Source organism: Moschus berezovskii, chromosome 4 (assembly GCF_049115385.1).
Source record: "Moschus berezovskii isolate FMDL1 chromosome 4, NW_MosBer_1.0, whole genome shotgun sequence".
Lineage (NCBI taxonomy): Eukaryota > Metazoa > Chordata > Mammalia > Artiodactyla > Moschidae > Moschus > Moschus berezovskii.
Genome location: NC_142463.1, coordinates 108,948,790 through 108,969,439, shown reverse-complemented (window position 1 = coordinate 108,969,439; position 20,650 = coordinate 108,948,790). Strand labels below are relative to the sequence as shown.

The 20,650-nt window shown below is 50.6% G+C and overlaps 1 protein-coding gene across 1 annotated transcript in view; it reads right to left on the bottom strand.

The window, feature by feature from the left end:
• The window catches only part of IL6R (interleukin 6 receptor), a 52,624-nt gene extending 33,007 nt beyond the window's left edge, over positions 1–19,617 (bottom strand). Inside the window, exons 1-2 of the mRNA XM_055402067.2 lie at positions 19,202–19,617; positions 569–817 (exon numbers count right to left, since the gene is read on the bottom strand). Coding sequence (XP_055258042.2) covers positions 569–817; positions 19,202–19,286 — 334 coding nt within the window. The 5' untranslated portion in view covers positions 19,287–19,617. The remainder of the gene's footprint in view (positions 1–568; positions 818–19,201) is intronic.
• Between the last annotated feature and the right edge of the window lie 1,033 nt (positions 19,618–20,650).

The following is a 20,650-nucleotide window of genomic DNA, read 5'->3' as shown; positions in this document are numbered from 1 at the left end:
CTGCTTTTTCTCTCTGGGACATCGGGAGGACGATGCAAGACACCAAGAAAGAAAGACCCTCAGTACAGGGCCTGGCGCACTGGGCGTCTGACTCTAGGGTGTCTCATGAGATACGAGGGAGCTAGGAACCTGCTAATTCTAACTCTAAGAATAGCTCGTTTGAGAGCTCACTATGTGCCAGAGTTTTTAACACCATATGTGTGCATGCACACACACTCATTTAATCTTTACAATAAACCTGAACTAGGTTAACAAAATGAACCTTACTTTACCAACAAGGGAACTGAGGAGCAGAGAAGTTAAGCCGTGAAGGAGGAGGATTCAAACCCAGGCCCCTTGTCCCTGGACCCTCAACCCCTAAGGGCCCAGCAAGACTGGAGAGACGGCATCTCCATCAGCCAGTCACCCCCACCCAGCTGGAAGCTCAGCCAGCCTCACTGGCGAGAATCACTGGACCTTTCCCTGAAATGCCTGGGCCAAGGAAATGACAGGAATTTAAAGGGTCATGTGGGGCATCTCTCCCTGGAACACGCGGAGCCATGCTGGGAGCTCTGAGACCGCCACTCACCATCCACCACCAAACGCACGCTCCCAGCTGGGTGGCCTTCCCGGTAGCATGAATAGTTTCCGGAGTCTCTGAGCCGCACGGACTGCAGGAGCAGCCGCCTTCCCACGCCGGCCCGTCTGCCGTGGTGCGAGCCTGTCATCTGATTCCTGAGCACCCAGTGAACTGTGGCATTGTCCTCTGGTCCCCCGACTGGGCAGGTCAGGGTCACATTGGCCCCTGGCACGCTGGTCAGCACATCGCTCGCCACCTCTGCCAGAGAAGACACTGGGTGAGACCACAGCAACCCGGGCAAGGGGCCTCATTTCCAATTTGGGGAGCCACAGAAGGTTCCGGTGCAGGCCACCATCACCCCTTCCTGGGTTATAGGAACGGCCTCCCAGCCCCCACCTTGGCCATCTCCACCCAGTCGCTCCACTGAGCCTTCCAAAGAGGCTATCTGGTCACTCCGCTCCTTTGATTGGCAGCCCCTTCAAGGGCCTGCCATCATCCACAGCAGGAAGTCCAAGTTTAGAGGCCAGCCCACAGGGCTTTCCACCACCTGCCCCCTGCTTACCTCTGAGCCCTCGCCTAGCCCACTCAGCCTTAGAAGGGATGGAGCCCCTCCCCACAGGCTCCCGAGCTCTGCTCACACTCACTGCCCTCCCACCCCGACTCCCATGCTACCTCCTCCTGTTGCCCACCTCAGCCTGTATGTTGCTTCCCCACAGGCCTTCCTGCAGCTGCTTTAGGCCCCCATTCTACCTCCCTCACCACATGACCCCACAGGCTGCCTTTTAATTACCAATTTTATATCCATCTTCACTTCAGGACTCCAAGTGCCACAAGAGTAGGTACTGTGTTTTGTTCTCTGCTCTATTCTCTGCCTGGAACCCAGCAGTGGCCCACTGAGCACTTGACGCATGTATAAGTGACATAAGAACGAAGGCCAGGAGCCCAGCGGGATGCATGAGTACACATCAAGTCTCAGAATCCCGGGGTCCCTGTGCTAAGTGGCCTATTTTACAGACAGTAACCAAGGCACCAAGGAATCAGGAGACTAGTCCAAGATCACCAATAACAGCAACACAGCTGAGATGCAAACCAGGTCATCCAGCTCTGTTCAGCGCTCCCTCGACTCCACCTCCACCTCTCTATCAGACCATTAGGGCAACACTATTTTTATTCTAGGGACAACATTGGAAAGGAAAAGAAAAGAAATGCATTCCCTTGAAAAATATCATGAGTGCTATTCAAGGCAAGGATATTAAAGATTAAAGGAACATACAAAATTTCTTTTCAGTATAGGTTAAGGGGTTTCTCTGTGACTCAGACAGTAAAGAATCCACTTGCAATGCAGAAGACCCTGGTTCGATCCCTGGGTTGGGAAGATCCCCTGGCAACCCAAGGGAATGGCAACCCACTCCAGTATTCTTGCCTGGGGAATCCCATGGACGGAGGAGCCCGGTGGGTTACAGTCCATGGGATCACGAAGAATCAGACACGACTGAGCAACTAATACTTTCATAGGTTAAATAGATTCACAGCATCTAAGATTTAAATTAGTCTAACCAGCTAAGGAAACTGAAGCCAGGGAAAATAGCAGGTTTTCACGTTAAGCACACATGGTCCTTCTAACCAAACATGTGGTCATTTATTAGCAAACAGAAGCAATTTCTGGTCAAAGATTTCAAAAACGCCCAGCAACAGTGTCCCCCCAACCCACAAAGCTTTCTTGCTCAGGAGGCACTCTTATTCTCTCTCTTGGCCAACCTGCCAAGGCAGCTGTGAGAGAGGAGGGACCGATAACTGACTTCCAAGAGGACGACACTCCCAAAGCCAGCTGGGCTGGCTGTCTAGACAGACCCCGGCCACAGTCCAGGAGCCAGGGACATGGCCACAAAGGGGACAGTGACTGGGGATTTCCCTGGTGGTCTAGTGGCTAAGACCACACACCCAACGGAGGGAAACCGAGTCTAATCCCCCGGCAAGGAACTAGATCCTGCAGGAGTCTGCAAGCCACAGCTGAAGATCCTGTGTGCCACAGCTGAGACCTGGCACAGTCAAATAAATCAGTAAGTGTGGGGGGGAAGGTGGAGGGGGCAGCAACAACTTCTCTCTAGCTACACAGACTCCCTGCAAGCTTCCTTCTCACCTTGTCACTTGGCGCCCGAGATCCCGACTGTGGCACCCTCTGCCCCAGGCCTGGCAGATAAGGGACAGGATAGCAGCCTGTCACCTAAAGTTTCTTTCTCTTCACTACCAGAGCCTTGGACTTTGGGTGAGAAAAATGGTTGCATCTCAGCATGCAGCCGAGCAAGTGTGGGCAGGTGCCTTACACCTTCTGCCTCACCGTCCCCCACTATGGGCCAAATGACCTACATCCAACGAACATTTGAAGAGGCCCCCAGAGCCAGGCACCAGTGAAGAGGATGCAGTTAGGCAGCAGAGAGACCCTGCCCTGTAGGATAAGACACGTAAGATGAATTCACTCCTAGAGAACTGGGACAGAGAATCCAGGGCTCCCCCTGAACATCCCAGTCCCTAGAAGACCAAGTCCAGTGACTGAGGGTACCTCTACGCCCACAGGGCTTAAAAAAGGTATAAGAAGCCCTAAGTACACCTTTCACGCATAATCTTTAGAATTTTTAGATTTTCACTCATTTTAGAATGAATTTTTAGCATTTCAAATATCATTTTAAAATGTGGTCTACGATATTGAACACATGCAAATTTATATGTGTAATGCACAAGAAAGTTACGAAGCATGAAACACCCCTGAGCTCCTGCCAACCAAACCACTAGCAATCACTGGCTCTGAAGTGCCTTCTGTGCTTCTGAATTCCCCAGTCTCCCTGCTCATCCAGTGTTACATCTGGGGCACATCATTCTCTCACTTTTACTTTTTGAAATGTATTTTTGTTTATTTTTGGCTACACTGGGTCTGCGTTGCTCTGTGGGAGCTTCCTCTAGTTGCAGTGAGCGGGGGCTGCTCTTCATTTGGTGCACCGGCTTCTCACTGCAGTGGCTTCTCTTGTTGCAGAGCACAGGCTCTAGAACGCAGGCTTAGCAGTGGTGGCACGCAGGCTTAGCAGTGGTGGCACACAGGCTTAGCTGCTCCTCAGCATGTAGACTCTTCCCAGATCAATGACCAAACCCCACCCCCTGCACTGGCAGGTGGATTCTTATCCACTTCCCACCACCAGGGAAGTCCACTCCCTCTCTAAAAAACAGGTTCAGATTTGCTATTCATGGATCCCTAAATTGTTCTCAACTTTGTGTGATATTTGAAATTTATACAGATCGGAGATAGTCTTCTGTGACATGCTTCTGTCATTCATTATGTTTCTATGATTCATGCAGCTGCAGTTATTTGTTTTCACTGCTGTGTAATATTCCATTGGACAACATATCATTCTCCTGCTGAGGGAGGTTTTAGGTCACTTCCAGTGTTCTGCTATGCTAAAGAGTGTGCTATCAAATGTCTCCAGTGTGGCTCTTGGCGCATTTACCCAAGAATTTCCCTGAGTAGGACTGCTGGTCCCAGTGTGTGTGGATGTCACACACGTCCTTTTCCTTCATAACCGGCACACAGTCCACACCATCTGAATCTGGTGTGCGCCTGATGGAGGCTACGGCCAGCCGCGTCCAGTCCACATACTGGACTCCATCTGTGCCTGAATGAGGTGTAAAAGACCCATCAACACTGTAAACGACTATATCAATACTTTCACTTCTCCATTTTCTACCTGATAAAGCAGCTAAAGGACATAACCTAACATGGACGTCAAGCTCATGAAAAAATTACCAACACGGTAGGAACAGCGATGGAAACAGTCAGGAATTCCCCAGTGGTTCGGTGGCTAGGACTCTGCACTTCCACTGCACGGGGCACAGGTTCAATCCCTGGTCCAGGAACTAAGATCCCACAAGCCTCTTGGTGCAGCCAAAACCAAACAAAGATGGAGACACTGTCAAAATAGAGCAGTCTTCTGGTGGGTGGCCCCGCTGTGCAGTGCTTACATCATCCCTCCATCAGCTGATGAGCAGAAATTGAAATTCACAAGGAACCTACACACAATAGACTTTCAAAAGTGCTCAGAAGGCCAAGCAAGGGTCAAGGACCATGGCAGGATGAGCTTGCCCTGGTGCTTTCCACACAGCACTGTCTGTAACCGTATATAGTTTCCATCCCCAATCATGAATACAAGACTGTGAACTCTAGGCAACACTCATCAGAGAACTCAGTACATGCTTCATAAATGTTCAATACAGGGCACCAGAGAGGTCCCCACAGGGTCAGGTTCTCCACAGTGAAAACTTCCAAGAGCCCCTGTCACACGGGACACAGTGGTCAATTCCTCATGTTGTGCAGTGGGAGGCCCTATACTACAGACCAGAAGTGCCAGCTCGTCACAAGCAGGAGATGCTGAGGAAGAAAAGTAGGAGCCTAGAACAGAAGGGGCTCTCTTTTCTGCTTCTGCCCTTGCCAGTTCCAAGAAATACATTTCTCTGGTCACTTCCCTTACCCCCAGTTCAGATGGACGCTCTTAACACGGTGAGTGACCAGCTTGAACAATAGCAGGGGCTGTTCTGTTCCTGAATTCACGAACAATGGCCAGAGTATCTGGGCAGCTCAGAGAAATCCCAAATAAAAAGACTTTTTTTTCTCTTCTACTAAAGCAGAGCTTGTGGAGCGACATAATGGTCACTTCCTTTGCCAAGGAACTTGAGTAATGGGTTTCTGAATCTTTAAAACTGAGTCACTATTCTTTTTTAATGGGGAATGATTAATTATAAACACCCATTGGCAAGTATTGCCTGTCCCTGCCCTTCTTCAAAAAAATGTATATTTCTTCTCGAACCTGTGAACAATGCTGTGTTGACTATGCTTTTGAAAGCATTCTGTGCTCGATCATCACAACCAAATACTCAGAGAGCAAAGACCACAAGAAAATATACTTGCTACTGTCAGGGCGGGCAGTGCTGCTCCTCCCCCGCCGCCCCCCCACCGCCCCCCCACCGCCTCCTGACCCAACTCTGAGTCAGTGCCTGTGACACTGGCAGGGCTGCATGGGAGCCCCTGGGCATCTCTCGCTCTCTCTCTTTTTTTTTTTTTGGCCACACTTCAAGGCTTGGAGGATCTCAGTTCCTCAACCAGGGATTGAACCCCAACCAAGGCAGTGAAAGACCGGAATCCTAACCACTAAGCCACCAGGAAACCCCCTCCTGAGCATCTCTTTGAAAAGGAAGAGGTGATATTCACAGAAGGCCCTCCTGGTACTTTCACTCACCTCCCCTAAAGGATGGGACGAGAGGCAATTTTTTCCTCTTTCTTTCATCTTTCTGCATTTTTTCAATTTTCTGTAAGTTGTCTGTATTACTCTTACAATGAACATATATATATATATATATATATATATATATATATATATTTAAAACAAGCTACATAGCCTGGATCTGTCCAAGATATTATACCTAAAGAGGGTGGAGGTGGAGCAGAGTGCAGGGAACAGGGGTGGGGTAAGAGTGGATTTTTCAGGACAAGCAGCTTCTGAGAGCACGATCCAGGCCAGAGAGTACACACCCCGCCCTTGCAGCTCTGCCCTCCAACCCTTGCAGCTCTGTGTTTTGTCACTTTTGCCGCACACTACATGCTTAGCCCTCAGCTGTGCTGGCCTCATCCCCTAGTGGATACAAGGTCACTATCCCTCCCCACGAGCCCTGTTTGTCTGCTCTCTGGAGTCTGCCAGGGCCCCTCCCTGAGGGGGAGGAGCCAAAGGAAAAGACAGCGGGGAACAGTGAGGAGGGAGTCCCAGGTAAGGTGGAGCTCCCAAGAGCATCCCTTCCTCCTGCTCCCCACAGATGTGTCCCAGACATCCTCGCGCTCTCACTCTGGGCGGTGAGGACCGGGTTGGGAGAGTGGGGAGGGAGGGGTTGGCCCTGCACACTCTGACATTCAGCACAGCACGCAATTTAACATCTGCCCTTGAGCAACTGCTCAGACATTTGAGCCAGGGTTGCAAGCCGATGCCTGTCCCCTCCTTAAGAATTCAAGAATTTTTTTTTTCTGTGCCCCATCAAGTGAAAGGCCAGAAATCCTAATCCCAGAGAGAGAACTGACAGTGAACACTTAACTGTGCGCTGACATTCTTGTCCACAAAACCCCACGGAGTACTGAAAACTGCCTATAAGGCAGACCACCCTAAGATAAATGTCCCCAACACATTGAGGGGGCCAAGAGCGGGGGGTAAAACATTCTTAAAGGGAGGGACCAAAGGAAGAGAGATTTGAAAAACAGTGGGAGTTTGATAAATGGAGCCTCGGGGAATTTATTGTTGCTATTCAGTCACTAAGTCATGTCTGACTCTTGCCACACCATGCACTGCAGCATGCCAGGCTCCTCTGTCCTCCACTAGCTCCTAGAGTTCACTCAAATTCATGTCCATTGGCCAGTGATGCTATCTAACCATCTCATCCTCTGTCACCCCCTTCTCCTGTCCTCAGTCTTTCCCAGCATCAGGGTCTTTGTCTAATGAGTTGACTCCAAAGTACTGGAGCTTCAGCATCAGTCCTTCTAATGAATAGTCAGCGTTGATTTCCTTTAGGATTGACTGGCTACAGGAAATGGCATTCTATACAGAGGGAACAGCATGGAAAGGCGTTGAGAAGTAAGAACTTAGGGAAAGCAGGTACCTGATGTCCTCCAAGGGTATCAGAGCTGACTGCAGACACAGCTATGTGCAGGCTCAGTGCCCACCACCTCCAACCCCAGCCTCCAGGACTGAAGCCAACAGTGCTGCTTGGCATGGGGGAAGTAGCCCTATTTTGTCAGAAGACCAAGTGCTATTCCTGGTCTTGCCACCTGGACTTTCGATGAGCCTTGGGCCTGTCACAGCCCCTGGTGGAGCCCTACTCACCTTCTCTGTGAGCTGAGGATTCAGACCAAAATCCGGAGCTCCTTGCTGTCCTGCCCTCCCTGTTCCTGCCATCTAGCATCTTATCACTCTGAATCACTAGCTCACAAAGGGCAGGAAGCATGTCCATGTCTGTTTATCTCAGACAATAGCCCAGCTTGAAAATACAATTAATCTGTGGATTTATGACTCTAAGAGTCGATGACGTTTGGAGAAGGATGATGGCCAGAGCATCCCAATGCTGTCAGACAAATGCACCTCCCTTATCCCTCAAGAGCCTCGGGGAGGAAAATTCCCTCAACCTCCTTCACCTCTCATTCCATAAGGGGAAGAAAGCTTAGGTCCGAGTAACCTCTGACAACCAAACCCACACCTCCCCTGGCCCAGTGCTCATGCAATCCCACTCCCTGGGGCCCCCCACCACGGCCAACACCTCTCAAGCCTGGGAACTTGGCAGTACAGCCCTGGGAAGTGGGGCTCCTCCCTATCCAGGACTTGAGATTGGATGCCAGAAACCCAGAGAGCTTTGTTGTTTTTCTACTTCTACCCTTCTTCAAGTAAACTCGCAAATGTCAATAACCAGAGAAAAACACGCACACAGAGACACATATTTCTCAACTCCTTTGCAGCTTGTTGTTCCTCCTGCCAGCAAAAACAAGTTCAGCCTCCTGGCCCCGTTTATGTAAGCCGTGGAGCCGCTGCCAGTGCCACCGCCACCGACACAGTTTAGCTCACGCCTGTTAATCCCACCGCCCCGGTTTCTGAGCAGGGACAGCTCTCCCAGCTGTCGGCCGGCCAGCTGGCAGCACAAGATGGCCTCCAGCCTCTGGGGCTGCAGGGACACAGGATCTCAGAAGGGGTCACAGAGGCACCATGGGGACCCCGTTAGCAGACAAGCCCCTGATCTGGAAGGAGGTGCCTGCTGAGAAGTCTCCAGGAGGAAAAAAAACATGGGCACCTAGTGTCCAAAGAGAAACAGAAGAAGGGTCTGGCCCCATGGGGCCTAGAACAAGTCCCCCATGTGCTCTATCCCCTGTCCCTGCATCCCCCCAGCTAAGGACTGAAACCCATGTCCTGACTTCCCGAGTAATAGGAACTGTGGCCTGGCGTGCTGTGATTCATGGGGTTGCGGAGTGTCGGACACGACTGAGCGACTGAACTGAACTGAACTGAACACTCAGCACCACCTACAGCGCTTAGCACATGCCAAGCTGCCAGGCGCTTTACCTAAGAGCCCTACCCTCCTAACATACCTTGCTGAAGAGGAGGCTGGTCCCCACTTCCATGGAAGTTCAGAGACGTTGAGGAACTGACCGGAATGCACACAGCTAGTGAGGGAGGGAGTCTGCAATTGGTTCCAGAGGGGTCTGACCACAGCCTGCCTGCACCCCCACTCCCTGGGGGTTCAGGTGCCTCCCTGTGCTCCAGCCCCGCCCCCTTCTCTGGGCTGCCCACCACCCTGCAGCTCCCCATCTCCCAATTTCCTCTCCTCCTCTCTGCCTTCCCTAGGTGTTTCTGCCCATCACAGAGGTTCCAGGAAGAGAGCCCTAGGGTTAAGAGGTCTTGGTGGGGGCAGTTGGGAGGGGAGTGAGCCTGCCCCCACACAGCCTTGCCACATTAGTAGCCCTGCGGGGTCTCTCACCAGAAGCCAGGGCCAAGCAGCAGCACGCCTGTGACAATTTATAGTTTAAAAGTGTCCCCCCAGACCCCTAATCTCACGCTATCAGCAGATCACCCACTCACTTTCTAAAACTCCCCAGAATGCCCTCCCCTGCCGTGTAGGGCCGTGTGGTCCCAGCCACCCCTCTCCCGCAGCCCCCTCCTCAGATTGCTGACTCCTGTCCTCCTCCCCCCTCTAATGTGTTTGTACTTCTGTACCTGCTTGTATTTGTCTTGTGTTTGGCAGAGTCAGTATTTACCTTGGCGCAGTCTTGCCCTCTATCCGCACCACAGACCCTACACCTGCTGATTGGAGAGAGGGCCTGGGAGGCTCCTCTGGACCATGAGAAGGTAACAATGGCTGCTGACTCAGAAACCAGCGCGTGTGACCAGCTCCTCAGGAGAAAAACATTTAATTCTCCCCTGGCATCATCACAAATAAGCAGCTGGCCCCAGGCCCAGAAGGCCTGACCTAGGTCACTTCTCAGAGATTATAAGCTAATTAGAGGAAAAGATATCAAAGGAGAGCAAACAATCTAACTTCCCTCCCCCACCAAACCCCAAGAAGCAGATTGAAAAAAGAGCAAAGGCAAGACTCAGCGAAAGCCATGAAGAGGGGCACGTGGCTTCAGGTGGACTCAGGTCCAGAAAGGGGCTGGGCTGGGGCTACAGCCACAGAGGGGCTGCTGAGCAGAGGGCCACTCTTCAGGGCTGTAAAGACCATTAAAGATTAATTAGTCAACCTGCCCATTTTTATAGATGAGGGCAACCAGGGCCCAGAATTCACTCAGCCAGTGTGTGGTGTAGCCAGAACTGGAAGCCTGGGTCATTGCTGCCCTACGTCCTTCCCAGGAGTACAGCAGCAAGGGTCCTGTCATCTTGCCTCTGAACTTGGCCTGGGAGTCTAACCAGGAGCCTGGCCCCCTTCAGGGTCTTTTATTATGTGTTTGTTGAAGCAGAGGGTGGGTAGGGTGCAGCACCCACCCACCCCCATCCCAAGCCACATCCACCACTCCCCCCACCACCTGCCCCAGCTTCCACTCCTTTAGATATGAAGAAGCAAAGCTAAAGATTTGAGAAGTCACAAAGTGGAGGTGTGCTCGAGACTGACTAGAAAGGACACAGGAGGGCCTGCTGGGGCTGGTCATACAGCTGGCTGGTGGTTATGTGGCTGTGCTCAATTTGTGAAAATTCACTGGGCTATTAAACTTATGCTGAGTACATTTTTGCATGCATGCTATACTGAGGTACTCATTTTATAAAGCCCCAAAGTCCTCCTGCCATTCTTCTCCTCACCCCCAATGCCATGAGCAGACACACACACAACACACTCTGGTCTAGCTTCATGTCACCATGAAGGAAGCAGTTCAGAATGGAAGAACAGGCACGTCTATCCTTAGTGAAACTGCGAAACCCAGATTCCAGCTTTTCTGCCCCCAGCCTGTTCCTCTCATAAATAAACCTCACCAGGCCTACCACATTTTGAGCTAGGGAGACTCAGCATTATAAATATGTCAATGCTCCCGAAGTTATCTCTAAATTTTACTTGATCCTAATAAAAACACCTCTGATGCTGGGAAAGGTTGGGGGCGGGAGGAGAAGGGGACGACGGAGAATGAGATGGCTGGATGGCATCACCGACTCTGTGGACATGAGTTTGAGTGCACTCCGGGAGTTGGTGATGGACAGGGAGGCCTGGCGTGCTGTGATTCATGGGGTCGCGGAGAGTCGGACACGACTGAGTGACTGAACTGAACTGAATAAAAACACCAATAGGACATTTTTTGTTGTTGTTCTTGGAACTGGGGAAGCTGATTCTAGAGTTCAAACTGAAAAGTAAACAAGCAAAGATAGCCTAGACAATTTTGAAAAAGCAGAGAACTAAGAGGAGGATTAGCCCTACAAAACTCTAAAGCATATTACAAAGCTATAGTGATGAAAACAGTGTGGTACTGACACATGAGTAGATGGACAAAACTACAGAGGAGACTAGAAAGTTCAGAATTAATAGTAACCACAAAGAGCTTAGTCTGCACTATTGAACTGTACCCTTTAAAATGGCTAAGATGATAAATGTTATGCAATGTGTATCTTACTATGACCCAGGGATCAAACCCGGGTCTCCCACATTGTAGGCAGACGCTGTACCATCTGAGCCACCAGGGAAGTCCTGACAATTATTTTAAAATAGCTTGAGTGTTGGCTATATACAGGTGCTATTCTAAGTATGCACATGGATGACCTAACTTGATCTTCTCAATAGCCTATCTTACAGAAGGCTGGTTACATAACTAATTAGGAGTCAGCCTAGACACAAACCCAGGCAATTAGGCGTCAGAATTTTTTAACTACTCAGTCTCCATCAGGCAGTATAAACCTAAGAATATACAGCAATTTGGTAGATTTTAAACGTGACTTTTTAAAATCTAAGAGGGAAAGATGGATTATTCAACAAACTACAAAAAAGGACATCAGGTAACATCCAGGAGTCAAAAAGTTAGAGCCATAGCTCACCACATGATAAATTCAAATGGATCAAACATTTACATATTAAAAATTATTAAAAGTACCAGAAAAAAAAAAGAATCTTTTACACACCCCGCAGAAGAATCTTTTAAAACAGTTTTGGCATAGGGAAGATCTTCTTAAGCATGATACAATATTTAAAAGTCATAAATAAATTGATAAACTCAACTACAATTTTTTAAAAATATGCATGGCAAAAACTAACCCCCACTAAAAAGTCAAAAGACAAATGCCAAACTAGAGAAAAGTCTTCAAAACTCATAGAGGACTAAATTCTTTAATATATTAAGAGCTCCTATAAACAAGAAAAAGACCAACAACCCAATTCTTTTTTAATGAGCAATGAATATGAACAGGAAGCTCATAGAAACAGGCTATGCAAATATCTCTTAAATAAGCAAAAACCTGTATAATTGCACTCAGATAAGATAAATGAAAATTAATTCCATATAGACACCATCTCAAGTTGATTACACGTTTTCACCAGAGGTGTGGAGACAGGCATTCTCTCATTGCTACTGGGAGTATGAGTTGGTGAAGCTTCCACTCTCACTCAAAAGCACAAACACACAGATTCACCTTTGAGGAATTTATGCTGCCCATGTTCTTGCACATAGGCAACATGATGGACATGCAAACTTACTCCCCGAAGCACGATCTGTAATGGCTAAGCCAGGAAACAAGCCCAAAGATGATGTCCATCAAAAGGAAACTGGGTAAAGAAATTCGGTGTGTCCATATAATGAAATACAAAAAAAAAAGAGGAAGTTCTTTAGGGACTTCCCTGGTAGTCCAGTGGCTAAGACCCCGTGCTCCCAACACAGGAGGCCTGGGTTTGATCCCTGGTGAGGTAACTACATCCCATATACAGCAGATCCTCCATTCTGCAACTAGAGATTCCTCATGCCACAAGGAAGATCGAAGATTCTGTGTGCCATAACTAAAGATCTGGTGCAGCCAAATAAATAAATAAAAATAATTTTTTAAAAAATATTGAAATAAAGAGGAAGTTATTTATAAAAATAAATGAACTTTTTCCTAGTCCATTGGGTAAAGTAGTTAAGAGGATTCAGACACACCCAAGTTCCAACCCTTGGACAGTCACTTACTACTTGTGTGACCTTGGGCGAGTTTCTCAACCTCTTTAGGCCTCACTTTGCCCATCCCTAAAATGAAAATAATAATAATGCGTGTGTATGTGTGTGTATCTGTTAGTCACTCAGTCTCATCTGATTCTTTCCGACCCCACAGACTGTAGCCTGCCAGGCTCCTCTGTCCATGGAATTCTCCAGGCAAGAATACTGGAGAGGGTAGCCATTCCCTTCTCCAGGGGATCTTCCCTACCCAGAGACTGAACCCGGGTCTCCTGCATTGCAGGCAGATTCCTTATTGTCTGAGCCACTAGGGAAACCCAATAATAACTATTTCTAAAGGTTGTTGTGAGAGTTGTATTACATAACTAATGTTAAAAACTTAGCACTATTCTCAGAACACACCTAATCTCTCAAAAATTGTGAGCAATTATATTTCCACTGCAATACTGGGTCATTCCCCTTTTCTCTGAGAAAGTCTTCATACTATAGCCTCTCCCTTCTTGCATCAAAATAGGCTCTTCAGATCAGTACAGTAATCAAGCACCTGATTTTGTTTTAGCCTCGAGAAGTGTTGCTCTATCTGTCTGAGCTTGGAGTGACTTGGCTCAAGGTTGGCTGATTTGGTAAGTGGGCAGTCTAGAGACAGGCCTGAACTGTCTGCCCCGTGAGAGGTTTTCTCTCTCTGGTCTCCCAGCTGCCTTGCTTGGAGATACAGAAAGCTCATTTACAGGGACATGTGGTTATAAAACATTTCCCTGACCCAAAGTGATATGAATGTATACCGGGGAGGAGGGGGTTACAGTGCAACAGCTTCAACACACACAGGGCCTTCAATGTGCTTCTTAGAAGTACTGAAGAAGGACACTTCCTGGGGCGCAATCACAGCTGGCTCTGCCACATCAATGTGTATGGAGCTGGTGACTCTCTGAGAACACCGAGAAGAGAAACGACGACCCTGATGTCTCCGAGCTTTGGGAAGGGTGGGAGTTGTGGGCGACGCTTGTGATACAGTGGAAAGAGCAAGGTTCAGAGCAAGGTCTGTCATTTCCTTGCTGTGCCATCTTGAGTGAGTTTCTTAACCTCTCTGAGCCTTGGTTTCCTTTCGCCTACTCAAGGACACTGCTTCAGCAATTCTCTGTCACTTTTTGGTCTCTACTAGATTATTTTCACTTTCACACATTGGAGAAGGAAATGGCAACCCACTCCAGTGTTCTTGCCTGGAGAATCCCAGGGACGGGGGACCCTGGTGGGCTTCTGTCTATGGGGTCACACAGAGTCGGACACGACTGAAGTGACTTAGCAGCAGCAGCAGCAGCAGATTATTTTCATCAGCATACAAACAGGCTGAGATTTCAGTCATCTTTTTAAAGATTCTTTTCATGACCCCACATCTCCAGACAACGAACACTCCATTTCTTTACTCCTCTTCACAGCTAAAATCCTCAGAAGAGTGGCCTCCACTTGCTAGCTCCTGTCTCTCTCCTCCTGTTCTCTTTCTAGTCCACTCCTGTCAGCCTGAGGCCTCCACCATTCTGCCAAAACTCCTCACATCAAGTCAAGGTCACCAATGGCCTGAGTGTAGCTAAGTCCACTGGTCAGGCTGTCTTCTTGCTCTCTCGGCGTTTGACACCACTAAACTGCTCCCATCTCTTGACGCGCTGTCCTCGTGGGTTTTTAGGACAACTCTCCTGGTTCTCCTCCTGCCTCCCTGGCCTCATCTTCTCAGTCTCCTCCTGCTCTTCCAGGTCGGAGTGCCCCAGGGCTCAGCCCAGGACCTCTTCGCTTCTCCGTCTACATCTCACCCTCTGTGATCTCAGCCATGCTCAAGACTTGATATAACCTCTGTCATCAGCCGACTCCCAAATTCAGACCTCAAACTCCGTCTGCATCCCCAAACTCTGGACTCCTACACCCAGCTCCTCAGCATCTTCTCTCCATTGTCTAAAAGACAGTTCAGTTCCAACATGTCTAAAACCAACTTTCTGATCTCCTCCCGCCCCGACAACACCTGCGGTCTGACAGCCCACCCTCTCTATGCCAGGCACCAAGACCCCTCTCACACACAGCTGCTGTGAAGAGCAAGTGAGATCATAGATGCAAAGAGCTTAGCTCAGTTCTGCGTACAGTCAGCATTCAGGACGGTGACAGTTGCTGTAACCATAGGGTAGAGAGGGAAGACTAGAGGATGCCGGGAAGTTGGGAGGTGGAGGGAAACTGAACAAAGGCATTAGGAGATAGCCTGGCTGGAAGTGAGGCCAAACGCAAAGTCCCTGACTCTACCAGAGATTTTAGACCTTTTTAGATCTCAAGTGCAGAAGAGAGTAAAGCATACAGATGACCCCAAAGAAACTCTCCAGGGCTTCACCAAACAGAGTCTGAGAGTTAAAAGTCTCTTTTTTGCTCTCTCACAACTCCGGTCCTCAAGGACTCTCTTCCAAAGACTTAACACCTCAGTGACAATTAAGGACAGGACATCTAGAACCTCCCCGTCCACCTGGAGTCTAAAGGGCTGATGACCGAGGCTTGGTCTCCCCAGAGACAAACCCAAACTTCACCAGGGCAGGGGGCATCCAAGTGTCCCGACAGAGCCCTCTGCTCCAGAACTCAACAGGCCCTCAGGTAGGACCAGATTGTTAAACAGGAGGCAGGAATTTGCTTGCACAAGTTGGAAGTATAAAGAATCCCTCAATATTTTTAGATTTCCTCAGACTTTCATTCCAACATCATCTTCTTGGTGAGAACTTCCCCAGCTTCCCCTCAAAAAGATCAGTTTCACATCCTTCTTGATTTGTACACATGGTTCCTATCTCCCTCCCCTGCTTTGTTTTTCCTCGTTGTGTGTGTGAGTGTGTGCGTGTGTGTGCACACACGCTCGCTTAGTTGCTCAGTGTGTCTGACTCTTTGCAACCCATGGACTGTGTGTGGCCCACCAGGCTCCTCTGTCCATGGGATTCTCCAGGCAAGAATACTGAAGTGGGTTGCCATGCCCTCCTCCAGGGGATCTTTTTGACCAAGGAATCAAATCTGTGTCTCTTGCATTGCACGCATATTCTTTACCATCTGAGCCACCAGGGAAGCCCTTTCCTCCTTAGCACTAGTCATTACCATACTATATATTTAATTTACATCCCTAATAGAAAGAAGCCCCAATGAGCCCAGGAATTTTGTCTGTTTGGCTCACTGCTGTATCCACAGTTCTTAGAATAGTGCCTGGAACATCAGAGGAGATCAAAATGTTTTTTTCAGATGAATACATTATTGGCTATATGTATTTCAGCACTCACTCTGTTAGAGATCTCGCTATGTGCTGAGTACTACCTTACTTAGCACATTTCATCTTCATAACCACCCTGTGAGGCAGTATATTATTTATATTTTCCAGACAAGGACAGAAAGTCTCTGAGATGGTAAAAATCCCTTGCTGAAGCTCACATTATTCTCCACGGCAGGGCTGGGCAGAGATCAGTCTGGCTCCAAAACCTTAAACCATTAACTGTGCAAGATGAGCTGTGTTCAGGTGGAAAGAAGGTCCAGAGAGAGATAAAAGGCAACAGAAAATCTCTGGAAGAAACTATTTAGCACTCAAGACCAAGCGCTGTTCAGTAGAACTTTCTGCGATAATCAAAATGCTCTATACCTTTGCTGTCCAATATGGAAGCCAAATGTGACTCGTGCAACAAAATAACTACATTTTAAATTTGATTTCATTTTAATTAATTCAAATTCAAGCAGCCCCACTTAGTAAGTGGCTACCATATTAGAGAGAACAGATCTAGATCTTTAAGCCTCACCTGGAAAAGCCCAGATTCAGTGATAGGAATGCTCTGGCTCACTGGGTGGGCTGGCGGCAGGCAAGGCTGGTGGGACAGGAGAACCAGAGGGAAAGTGAAGGAAAGTAAGCAACTGGACCAGCTTTGTGTAATCCTTCCAAACACCCTGTAAGGGGAGGATTTGTTAACCCAGTCCACAGGCCAAGACGCAGAGGGTCAGAGATGTGATACGCAGTGAGGATCCACCGGCCTGCTGCCTCAGGATCTTGGTCCACACGCCTCCCCCGACAACTTGGGCCTTGAGTAGCAGGTACCAAGCAGGACAGGACAGAGGGTTTCCTCAGTCCCTCCTAGGGATTCACCCTTGACCATTTTTAAGCTCCTCTTAGGGCAGACTTTAGGTGGTGACTGTATAGTCCATGGGGTCGCAAAGAGTCGGACTCGACTGAGCGAGTGAACTGAACTGACTGAGGAACGCAGGCAGTGGAACTGAAAAAGGCTGCCCTGAAGGGGAGTTCAGAGGCTGAGACAGGACTGTGAGATTTGAAGGTGCGGGTGTTTGTTTCGTGCACTGTCTTACAATGCAGAAGGCGAGAGGAACCTCAGCCACAGAGGTCCAGGCCTTCCACACCTGACACTGACGTCCCAGCTAGTCCAGGCCCCTAGCCAGCAGTTCACTCGCGCAGTCCTGCCAGCTCTGGGATGTGTGGGCAGCAGCTGATCCCAAGGAAAACACGCCTCCTGGCTATAAGGGCCCACAGCCAGGAGAGCCAGCGGATTTCCCCTCTAAACCAACTCCAGCCTCTGCTACTCAGCTCGGCCCCTCACTTCTCCAAAGCAAGATATCTCACAGTCATTTGCTCCATGCTTCCTGTACAATGTCTTTATTTTTGCTCTCAAGTTTGTGGGTTGAGTTCTGTGTGGGTGTGGGAGGGGAGCTGGGTATTTTCTGCTTCTCTGCATGTTCCTTCTGAACTGGGAGGGCTTTCACTTCCTCCCCAAACTCTCGGTTCTGCCTTTCACAAGGTTGTCCAGGCCTTGAGACCACTTTGCCTAACCCACCTGAGCACCAGGAAAATGGAGAACTGACTCCAACTGCCTGCCCTTGCAGTGCTTTATAGCCACTTAGGAGAAAAAGGGAACAGCAGCTACAGCAGTAACCTCCCTGGGGCAGGTGCCCTGGGGTGTGGTGTGAGTAGCAACAGAGGCAGGCAGGGAAGGCTTGCTCCCTCCTGGGTGCCCCAGGCCTCAACCCTGTCTTGCCTCTCTCTGATAGAACAGCAGGCAAACCCAGGCCTCCCCTTCCCTTGGCCTCTTCTGGCCAGCACCTGGTTAGCCAGGGGTGATGCCCAGGTTGTCCCCCAGACACCCCCAGCTCTGCTTGCCAGGCTAGTTCTCCATTTGGAAGTCTTGGGGATCTACCACATCGGAGCACAGCGGTGGGCCTCCACCAAGCGGTCCTGACAAGTATTAATCAGATCCAGCAGAGAATGTGTGTAAAGCATAGGAGGCCTCCTTCCACAGCAGCTGTTAACAGCTGGGGTTATAAACATGTGCTGAGAAAAGGAATCCCTTTTCTTTCCTCCTTGAAGCACAAAGATCACAACCATTCAGAAGGCAAAGGGAGCTGCAGGCACACCAGCCCCTGGTTCTCTCCAGCAGGGAGGAATGATTCAAGGTGTTCACCCAGGGTAGGGGCTCAGTGCAATCTAGCAGTGAAAGCCAGAGTCACCGGTCCCCAGCCATCTATTCCCAGAAGCCTGACGGCTGCCCCCTTGGTTTTCCACTGTAGCCTCAAAGAAGCCTCCAGACCCTAAAATAAACCTCTGGAGAAACAGGTGCCCTGGTCCTCCAGAAGAGAGCCTTAGACTGGCTACCAGGCATGCCGCCAGACCCAGAGAGAAGACTCGGCCAGCTGCACATTACAGTCCACAGGAGCAACAAGTGCCCGGTGCCCTCTGCCTCACCCCTCTTCTCTCGTCTGAAAGTGAAGTCCAGTGTGTGCCAGTCTCAAGACGTCTCAATCCCCTGGCTAAACCTCCTTACTTGGCTTAAAGTCCCAGATCTGGGGCACACGGCTTGCTAGAGCCGGTGTCTGCCTAAGCGAGTGCGGGCAGCGAACAGCCGGAAGGTCCGTGATTCAGCGCCCATGATGTCACTCCCTTCACAGTCAGGGCACTGTCATCCACACATCAACCCGGGGTCCGAGGGGAGAGCCAGGCGGGATGTCTTCCCCAAAAGCTGAGGGGCAAAGGCGGCGCGGGTATAAAGGACGCCCGGGGCAGGAATTCCACTCCGCTAGGGCATCTCCTTTTAAAGTAACCCAGGACACAGTTGTGTAAGGACTCCTGGGGGGCACTGGGAAGGAGACCCGAGGATCGGGTTTCTGAGAATACACCACGTCCTGAACGCGGATCGCAGAGAGCTTACTGGAGGCAGAGAAGTCACGGGGAGAACGCGCCGGGCCGAGGCTGCAGGACGCAGCAAGGGGGCGCGCGAGCGAGCGCCCGCGGGGGGACAGCTGGGGGAGCCCGGGGCGGCACCTTGTGCCGCGGGGACCCCAGCTAGCCCTGGACCGGGGGAGCCGCCCCCGCCCCCTGCCTCCCTCCGCCGCCCAGCGTCTACCGCAGCCACCTCGGTTCCCCCACCCGCCGGCTGCCCCAGCCCTCCGGAAGCGCCCGGAGCCCTTACCCAGCGCGGGGCAGCTCTGCCAGCCCAGCGCCGTCCCGGGCGCGGCGAGGAGGGCGGTGAGCAGCGCGCAGCGGACGGCCAGCATGCTTCCTCCTCGGCTACTGCCCCATGTTCCCAGGGAGGCTGGCGGGCGGCGGGCGGCGGGCGGGAGCGGGTGGCTGGGGCGGGGCGGCGGGCGGGCTCACGCCCGGAGGGCAGCCCCCATCCCCGGGGGGCCCGCGCTCCGCACGCACGGCGAGTCCCCGAGCCCTGCGCCGCTCTCGGCTCGGCTCCCTCTGGCCGAGCTCAGCGTCAGTGCGACTTCCCACTTGCACATGACTCAGAACCGCGGACGGTCCCGGCAACGCAGGAAAACATTTGAGGAACTCGCCCTGGAGCTGTCTCTCGGCTGTCCCAGGGTGCTGTTACGAAAGTCGAGGAGGATGGCGCAACAGCCCCGCGCACCGGCCAAGCGGAGGGGGTGGCTTCCTGCCGCAGCGCCCTACCTGAACCTCCAGGGCAGGAGGGGCGAGCTCGGCCGGGGACCCTCCCCCTACTTCTGTTGATCAGAGCAGGGGAATTAGACACCACTGGCTCAGTTTTGATTTTTGGTTTCGTGACCAGGATTACTCTGTGAAAGGAGCAGCTGGAGAGCCCTGGAGGAGGCGATGTGCCTCTCACAGTTACAGTGCTTGACAGTCCTTTCTGCCCCTCTGAACCACCTGCTGCTGCTGCTGCTGCTGCTAAATCACTTCAGTCGTGTCCGACTCTGTGTGACCCCATAGACGAAGCCCACAAGGCTCCCCCGTCCCTGGGATTCTCCAGGCAAGAACACTGGAGTGGGTTGCCATTTCCTTCTGAACCACCTGGGAGCCCTTAAAACCATCAATGTCTGGTTCCCACACCCAGAAATTCTGATTTAACGGATCTGGGCTGAGGCATCGGGAGACTCACTGCGGCAAAGCTACATTCTTTCCCGGTGCCTGTCTGTCCTCCGCAGTACCGGCAAGGAAAAGGTTTGGACTTTGGAAGCGGATTGAGACCTGGGTTCCCATCCAGACCTCCACCTACTGTGTCTGTGACTACAATTCCCTTGAGTTTCTGTTTCCTCATCTGTCAGATATAAGGAAGTCTGTACTGTTAGGATAGTTATGAAGACACTGTGGTTGTGAAGATCTATACACCTGACACAGGGTCCAGGCCGAAGGTGTCAAAACGTGCGTGCCCGCCCTCCCGATTTGACAGACAGAAACTGGTACTCGGCTTTTCAGAAGCAACCACAAACACCTCTTGAAAGAGCCCACCAAGGTTCCCCAAGGAGCCTGAAGCTGACAGGGCGTCTTCACAGCTGGGTTTGGAGGGAACCAAAAGTGCTGAAATAAGGTCTAGGCTGAGGAGTTTCTGCTATTTAGAATGTACTTTTCCATTTGGGCTTTAGGCAGATCCTACCCAGGATCCAGGTTCCTGGGA